General features: G+C 34.7%; 1 protein-coding gene across 1 annotated transcript; it reads right to left on the bottom strand.

Annotated features, from left to right (window-relative positions):
- Window positions 1-1401: 1401 nt before the first annotated feature.
- LOC120349723 (putative GPI-anchor transamidase) lies at window positions 1402-9008 on the bottom strand. The gene is made up of 5 exons (XM_039420263.1): window positions 8716-9008; window positions 7325-7446; window positions 5640-5775; window positions 4602-4810; window positions 1402-1612 (listed from the first exon to the last, which is right to left on the bottom strand). Exons 1-5 carry the CDS (start codon window positions 8788-8790, stop codon window positions 1402-1404), a joined length of 753 nt encoding a protein of 250 aa, XP_039276197.1. The 5' UTR covers window positions 8791-9008.

Below are 9008 nucleotides of genomic sequence, written 5' to 3'. Positions count from 1 at the left end.
TCAAAACTCCAGAAAATATCGAAAGAATGAGGCAGTAAGTTGTGCGTTCTCCCCGGCGTTCGGCTGCGTCCCGCAGCTGCTATGGCAATTTTTGACTCCACTGTTCCACGAATTTTCCATGGAGACCTTCAACTTCATCCCTATATGGCTGTTGTTCAAGAATTGACTGAACGCGATTTTGTTGCCCGTCAAAATGCATGTGATATGCTGATTGACAACCTGCCTGAAGACGCGGTCATTTGACAAGGCTCATTTCCACATGCGTTTCCTCATGCAATATTTATGGGGTTATTTGAAATCCCTGGTTTACGTCGAACGACCACGGACCATACCACACCTCAAGAACAACATTCGCGACGCCGTTGCCAACATAACGAAATTTGAAAAATCGACTTTATCAGTGTATGCGCAACGGGGGTCGCCATTGGTCTGATGTAATTTCCAAGACAGCATGGAAAAAATTGAGATATTATATTCTCATATAAAAAAAGATTGAAAAAATATCTAAAGTACTTTTGTTTTTATTGACCTTTCAAATAAGTAAGTTTCTCTGGCGCACCTTGTAGAAAATAGCAGTTCAATTCTGCATGATTAACCTATGTTTCGTGATTTGGCAAAGTTGAATGATGATGATAGCAAGTAACTTAGTTTTATTAAAGTAAAAAATGCATTTTATTTGTTTATTAATACATATCATAGGCTATTCAGAATAGCATTGACAATCGTCATACATATAATTCAATACAAATAATGATTACAGATATAATTAAACAAACAGTATTTATAATAATTTTAAGATTAATCAGCCTTCAAACAGGTTGTGATGACTATATAGGAATCTTGTTAGCAACCATTCTTTTACCCTAGACCTGATAGTCAAGACAGAAAAATTTGCTCTCGCCTTTTTTAGATTGAAAAATTCTGCATAATATAAGATCATTCGGAAATCTATATCTCAAATGAGAACTGAATTATGATTTTTCAAAAATGAGTAAAATTTAAATTGTGAAAAACACCTAATTTTCAGCTTCAACCATCATCACCAACTAAATTGTCGTCACATTGATATTTCGCACAATGCTATAAATTCATGAGATTATGTTCTATGAGAATCACCTGTTAGATGCACTTCATTCCAGTACTTCCTAGAGAGGCGCGCATAAGGACACCTCAAGGATCAAAATTTCAAACACACATAACTTTAGACAAAATGCTCGGATCTCATCGTACTACACTTCATTCTTTTCAGCTCGTCAAGACGGTTCCAAATCATGCATCATAAGTGAAATTCGGTCGAAAAATGGAAAATTTCCATGAAATTTTAATGAATAATCATCATAGACTGCTAAAAATAAAGCCTGTTTTCAAATTACTCATAATAAGGGTTCAGTCATTTTTTATTTAGAAACGCACATAATATGAAATAGCAAAGAAAAAATAAAGTGAAAGAAAGTGATTAAATTGAAAATCAGTGGATAAAATTGTTAAACTCACAGAAAGAGAATCTTCGCCAACCAAACTACTTGCTACAGCAAGAATATTCGGCGAGTAGAACTTTTCATACATAGATGCTGCTTGACAGGTATCGATCATGAAGAAAATCTCATGGTATCTGAAAGTAAGATAATAAATGTTTGATAATGGTGTAACGACCGAAGCTACAGGGTGGCGCACGATATGATCCAACATTTAGGTTCAACTCACACTTACACGACTCAAGTCGGCTCTAGTCTCTTATCATGTGTTTTCAAATGGCGACACTCAGACCAGTTGATTCTAGTCTCCGCGACTGTCACCATTTGAAAACACAAGACTAGACTCGAGTCTCTTCTCGACCTGAGTCGCTTGAGTGTGAGTTGAACCTTAAGGTGCGTACAGATATACATGCCTCCAACACGCTCCGCAATCGCTCCGATCATTAACGTTACGGGAGATGTTAGGTCTTCTCGCGTTCCACTCTTGCTCCCTGGTCGATCATCAATCGCTCTGCTCGAGTGACGTTCGATTGCGGAGCAGAGCGAAAGTCTGTACGCACCTTTAGGTTCAACTCACACTTACGCGGCTCAAGTCGAGAAGAGACTGCGGCTCTAGTCTCTTCTCGACGCAGCATGTGTTTTCAAATGGCGACACTCAGACTAGTCGAATCTAGTCTCCGCGACCTCATGACTGTGAGACTGAGTCGAGCCTCGACTTGAGTTGTGTAGTACCGTGCATTTTTAATGAAAGTGAGGTTATGTTTTATAAAAGTGATGTTTTATCATTTTAGATGAGAAATAATAAGAATTAGATAGGCTAAGACAATATATTTATAAAATATATAAAATAATAATTATATATTTAATAATAATTTTATATATAAATATATATATATATATATATATATATATATATATATATATATATATATATTATTAATATTATTATTATAAATATTATTATTTTATATTAAAATAATAATAATATATTTAATAATAATTTTATATATAAATATATATATATATATATATATATATATATATTATTAATATTATTATTATAAATATTATTATTTTATATTAAAATAATAATAATATATTTAATAATAAGAATTTTTTTTATAAAATTTGTTACATGCCAAGTAGTGACGAATTAGATCTTATATTTTTAATAAAGTAAGGTTAGAAAATGGAGTAGCATGGAACTGAAGTAGTGACAATGAGCAAGAAAGTCGTAAGGTCGAGAGACTGGAGTCGTACGATTTGAGTCGAGGGAGTGTGAGTTGAGCCTTAGTTTTGTCATAGAAAGTTTATTGTGAAAGCAATACAGAAAAATTAGATATAACTTGTTTACTGTAAACCTGGAGATTATTTTGTGGCCATTACATGTTCTATGTGGCCACCTTCTTGTCTGATAACTGCTTCAACACGAACGCCTATGTTATTGGTGACTCGGCAACACATATCCTCGGTTATCTCGTTACATGCCTCAATGATTAGCACTCGCAGATCCATCAGTGTGTTAGGTTCTTCCTCAGCTTATCGCAAGAGGGTTTCGATTAGAGAATCAGTGGTTCATGCAGGATGGAGCCAGACTACACACGGCTAATGCTGTTTTAGACTTTTTGCATGAAAATGTCAACCAAAATACCATTTCAAACCGATTTCCGAAAAGTTATATCTCATTTTCTGTATTGATTTCACAGACAGACAAAAGATATTTATTTTTAAAAAAAGCAATTTACAAAGCAAAAATCTCATGTACTCATTTTCAATATAAAACAACACAAAGAACAAAACAACCTCATGAATACACTAAGCCAAATAAATCTTTAGAAAATGGTCTGCATGGTCTAAGTTTCTCAATAAACTTTCCATGACAAAACTAGATGCTGGATCATATCGTGCGCCACTCTGTATATTAAGGTCCATGCTATAATGATAGTATTTGATTAACATTGGTGTTGCTATCCTTGTCTATCATTCGATAACACAGATAGCGCTATCCTTCACTAGTTCTGCAATTGTGCCAGATCGTTTTATAACGATGTTAAAATATAATTAGCAAAATATTCAATCTCAATTTTAAATCATTGATAAATGATTTTTTCAAATCATTTTTTTTAAATCATTGACAAATATACTTTTTTGGCGAATAAAATATAATTGATTATTATTAACAAGAATGAACAGTTGATTACAGTTTGTTAGTCAAACCATAAGAATAAAATAACGCAGAGTATAGGTCGTTTATGTTCCAAATTTCACTGTTAACTTACGCTGATAGTCCTAGTAGTTCTATTTCGAAAAGCTAAGTGACGCTGGAAGTCTTTAATACTGTGCTATTCTTACACTATCACCCCAACAAAACAGTAATAATAGACAATAGTCGACAGTAATCGACTTAACAAATCGAGTTAACAAAAAAATCGCCTCGAAATTTCGAACATAAACGACCTTTACCATGGGATATCACCATAAATGATACAGTATCACCACGCATGATACAGTATCAACACAATATGATACAGTATCATCTCATCCTGATAAATAACACAGTGTGCATCTAATGGCATGGATATCTTCCTATGCTATATTTTCTCTATGGTAGAAGATAGATGGAATTTAGATAGATGCAGCTTAGAGTGATGGTGGGTGAATATATTAGAGCAAGTTGTAGAGATTATTTCAAAGAGAAAGAACCAGGTGTATACCTACTACCAGGTGTATATATTTTGGAGGCTCTTTGTTTTATTGATAAGAATAAAGATAGGTTCAATACAGGAGAGTTGTTCCACTCATACAATACAGATAAAGACAAAACCTCAGAGACGACATTCATCGAACTAGTATGTATGAGAGAGTGGTAAAGAGTGCAGGAATTCGGCTGTATAATTCATTGCCATCACGCGTTAAGGCTCTCACAGGTGAGAAGTTTAGAATTAAGGTGAGGGAGGAGTTGTTGCAGGTTTGTCCTTATTCCAGTGAGGAATTCTTTTTGTATTATGAAATGCAAAGATTGACGCCTTAGAATATAATTGACAAATCCGTATACCCCTTTCATAGGTGATCAGTGGGAAGAAAAATTAAAATGAAAAAAAAATATGAAGTATAATGAAGAATGACCTCCTTTTCTGCCACATCTGTTCGAGAGCATCGGCCAACTCCTGACTGGTGACCTCTTCGGAGTCCTGGAACTTGAGAAAGCCATCCCCGCCGTGGCCAGTGAGGTAGACTAACACGTTGCTTCCCTCGTCAGTGAGCAGCTGTTTCGACCGCGGCGTGTCGGCGGGCAATCGCCCGGTCAACAGCCGGACAAAGTTTTCAACTGTCACCTAAAACCATGAGGCATTCTTCTTTAAAACACCCATCATCTAATTTTGCAAAGGGTACAGCTAACACGATCTTATAAATATTATGAAATACAAGTAGGTAATAATAATAATATCGAGTGACCTGGCTGGCTCAGGTCTGGTGTCAGAGTTTTCAGGTCTGCTTTATAGGCAGCCGGGACCGACGAACTTAACGTGTCCATCCGAAACACGAGTAGATGTAAAACTAGATTCACACACAACAGTGACAGTGACTTTACACCTACTCGTATTTCACTCGTAATTCACTCTGATGAACAGTATTAGAGGAGACTGTGGTTTATAACTAGGTGATGTTTACTGTTCACAGAACTACTACTGGTAGAGTAATTTTGATTCTTTTCCACAGCATAATGTAGGATATATACAGCATTTACGTGCTATGTTTGTCATATCTCTTCAAGTTGCAAGTACTGTGAAACAGGTATGATAGTCAACAAACAAAAAACGTTCATCATAAAATTGTTACCATATGAGACATTAATTTATGTTGTTGGTTATTCATCTTGTTTTCACTGGAATTATTACTATTGTAATATAATAATGTTTAATATATAATATAATAATATATAATATTGTTATATTGTAAATATAACTTTAAAGTGAAAAACACTCACATTCTTTGGTGTGGCGACGACCGTTTCGTGCTGGTGTTGCACATTAATAGCATTAATTTACTTCTAACTCACTGATTGTATGTACACAAAATGCAGTTAACTCTGCATTGGAACCGGCATGTAGAAATATAAATTTCAGCATTTTTTAATGAATGATTCAGTCTTGATTCTCTTACCTCATAGCCCCTATAATCGACTTCTACATCATCTCCATAAACATTGATATGCTGGTTGGCATTATTGAATACAGTGGCAGGCCTTGGATTTCGGGGGTTACAAGCCATATCATCAGCAACCATCAATATTATTTGACTGTGGAAACAATGAAATATTAAGACATTGATAATGCTAGTATTATAATATTAAAACTATTTTTGTGTCAGTTCATTTTGTCATTAAATTAACGAATATTACGGGATTTAAGTTACGTTACATTATTTCAATCATCATTATTGATGAAGTTTATTAATACTCCGTTCACTTCCGCTTCCGCTTCTGACCGATTTTCCCTCCACTATTGATGTAAAATAAATTCGCAGATAAACAAATAATCAATAATAGAGCTTGAGATTCTCTATAATATTCTATAACAGATTGTGCTCAGCTCTCTTCTTCTACCCTGCGACGTTGAAGATTTTTATTATTCGTTTTTTTTTTAATCTTTAAAGCCCGGTACAGACGCTCAAGTTTACCATCAGTCTTTTGCTCAAGCAAAAGACGGATCGTTTGGTTCAAGCAAAAGAAGGATGTAGAATTGCGTCCACACGCATCCGTCTTATGTCGTCCGTTTTCCTATTTTTGTGCTCACAAGCTCAGTTCGTCAACTATGGAAGAGCTAGTACTCTTGGCCACTCTTGTTTTGTGTGTAAAAATAGGAAGAAAGGTAGAGTTCCTTGTTCACGTTGGAGTAGGGACTGGTTGTTAAAAAGACACAAATTTGGGTAATAATTATATCGTATTTTTTCGCTGATTCAACTGGATAATGCTATATTTAACAACATAATGACAAAAATAATCTGATAATCGCTAAATGGCTTTGTTTACATGTCGTATCTCGAGACACAGTGATTGTAAATGGATTGAATTTTTTTAGTTAGTATTCTTATCAACAATATAGTACATCTTAATATATCATGATAGTAAATCATAAATAATATCAACATAAAATTCTGAGAGTATCATGAGAATCAAGAAAGAAAAAAAAGGGTTAAATGGCGTTATATACAATCGATAAAAAAACTTGCTTGTTTTCAAGTACTCGCGAGGCATTTTATCAATTTGAGGGCGCTGGATCCGAATCTGAAATCATAATTTCTTTATCTCCATTTTTACGCGATTTAGGTTTTGGTGAATAGGCAAAAGACGGACGGTTTGATGGAAACAGATTCCCGGCCGATACATTTTAAGTTTGACGACTCAAGCTTGAAGACCCATCCGTTTTACCGTCCAGACGCAACGACTTACATGCTCCGACTTTTGCTTGAGCAAAATACTGAAGCTAAATTGAGCGTCTGGATGGGCCTTAATAGTAAAATTAAAACAAATTATAGTATTAAATGTTGTTGACAAATAAAATTCGTTGTTGTTTTCCTTCTACTCTCATTTAAGAGTGGTTTCATCACTAGAATTTTGTCTTGGATTGTGTCATTTTATATGTGTGCAAAATAAGCTTATATACAGAGTAGGCCTATCCCACGAAAGGTGTAACAGACGAAGACCATAAATTCTACATGAAATTTGCTACAAAAAATGTCCAGTAAATGTTCTTATATCGAGCTTGATTTTTGAGATATATCGATTTCAGAATAACGAATTGAAGATATACTTAAATCTTAAGAAGGTGAATTTTACTACTACTTACCTATCTGGTATTCCCAAACGCTTGACACTCCTATAAATCGAAAGGACATTTGCCACATGTCTGTAGTTGAACCAAAATCTTGAGGTATCAACCAGAACTGCCCAATTATTTGTATGTCGAGCCTGAAACCATATTTTATACCACAATGATCTAGGCGTAAAATAAAGAAAATATCACAATGTCCATAATTTTTTACTCAATATTTTACTCACTTTATAAAGTAAGTAAAAATTATTGGAAGGCATTGTTGCCACTTTTCTTTTTTAACCGACTGCTATGCCCTTCTTGTTCAGGGATCTGAGAAGATGTATACCACAAGGACATCTCCGCATATTTTGCCTTCTTTCAAAGTGTGATGGCATATGGTATCACCTTGTGGGCTGGTGCATCTAAGGTAATAAAAATATATAGGCTACTGCTGGTGCAGAAAAAGGCCATCCGGATTCTTTGTGGAGCAGAATTTTTGACCTCTCTTTGTGAGTGAGAAGATTCACACTGTTTTCAATCTTTTCATTTAAAGGTCAGCTATAAAGGCCTTCCACAGTGTCCAGACTTTGTCTACTAGGGGTGATGTGCATGACCATGGCACCAGAAGCAGGCTGAGGCTGGACCTGTCATATTATAACTTGGGGAGGATCCAGAGCAGCCTAATCTACCAGCCAGCCAGAATTTTGGACAAGCTGCCAGTTTCAGCCAGTCGCCTGAGACGGTTTTGAAGAGGAAACTGAGGGCTTTCCTCAGGAGGGCACCGAGCCCCTTTTATTCTCTGAGGGAGTTCTATGATTGTGATCCTCAAACTGTAAGTAGATACTTCTTGCCTTAGTCTTGCTGCGTGGTATGTCTCGTGGCATGCTTTGTGTGTTTTGACTATTGTTCTTTTCCGTCTTATTTCAGCTTTTTATTGATTTTGACTTGTTCACTTGTAGACATACCTATGTAGTATGACCACACCATTAACAGAAATAAATCTTATTATATTAAAGCTTTACTATTATTATGGTAGATAGCTGTTATTAAAGTTATTCCGGTAAATCAGTTTTGATTGATTGTTGATCAATTCTATATTAAATGGTATTTCATTTGTATAAACACATATTTTCCATGATTTAAGGCTACCGGTATCTACTAATAAATATTAATAATTAAGATGAAATAATCTGATAGTTTATAGTTTCTTACATAGTCTAGATGCTGCGATTTGGCAACGATGCAGAAATACTATATATTTCTTAAAGGTTGTAGTCTAGTCTACCTTTGGATAATCAATCTTACAATGAGATTAAAATTCTAGCTTTCTTACTTAGGCTACAAGTCACAATAGGATTCAAATTTTAGCTTTCTTACCTAGGCTAAATTTTGAATATTCAAAACTTCTCTTTAACAAGACTTACCTCAACTTGAGAAGATTGGAGAAAAACTGATGTTGAACAGACCCATAAAAACAAAATGCTAACAATAAAAGACATTATAGAAACTGCTGGTTACTGATGCTGAGGAATTTTGTACATTCACTTCAGTTTTTTAAATTAAGGTTAACAGAACTCCAATCTAAGTACATGATCAGGTTCTATTCATATTCGGATTATTAAGATTTGAAATTGAGAAAGTTTGAATTTACATTTTTTTTAAGATTGGATACATGAAAAGCAATAGAAACATATTTATGTTAGAAGAGTATAAACAT

This window comes from Nilaparvata lugens, chromosome 2, assembly GCF_014356525.2.
Source record: "Nilaparvata lugens isolate BPH chromosome 2, ASM1435652v1, whole genome shotgun sequence".
In the NCBI taxonomy this organism is placed as follows: Eukaryota; Metazoa; Arthropoda; class Insecta; order Hemiptera; family Delphacidae; genus Nilaparvata; species Nilaparvata lugens.
This window is presented reverse-complemented; position numbering and strand designations above follow the sequence as displayed.

Coding starts and splice junctions, on each gene's coding strand:
- LOC120349723 (XM_039420263.1), bottom strand. CDS start 8,790: ATGTCTTTTATTGTTAGCATTTTGTTTTTATGGGTCTGTTCAACATCA. Junction 7,447..8,715: donor TCCAATCTTCTCAAGTTGAG/GTAAGTCTTGTT, acceptor ATATGGTTTCAG/GCTCGACATACAAATAATTG. Junction 5,776..7,324: donor CGTTTGGGAATACCAGATAG/GTAAGTAGTAGT, acceptor TTGTTTCCACAG/TCAAATAATATTGATGGTTG.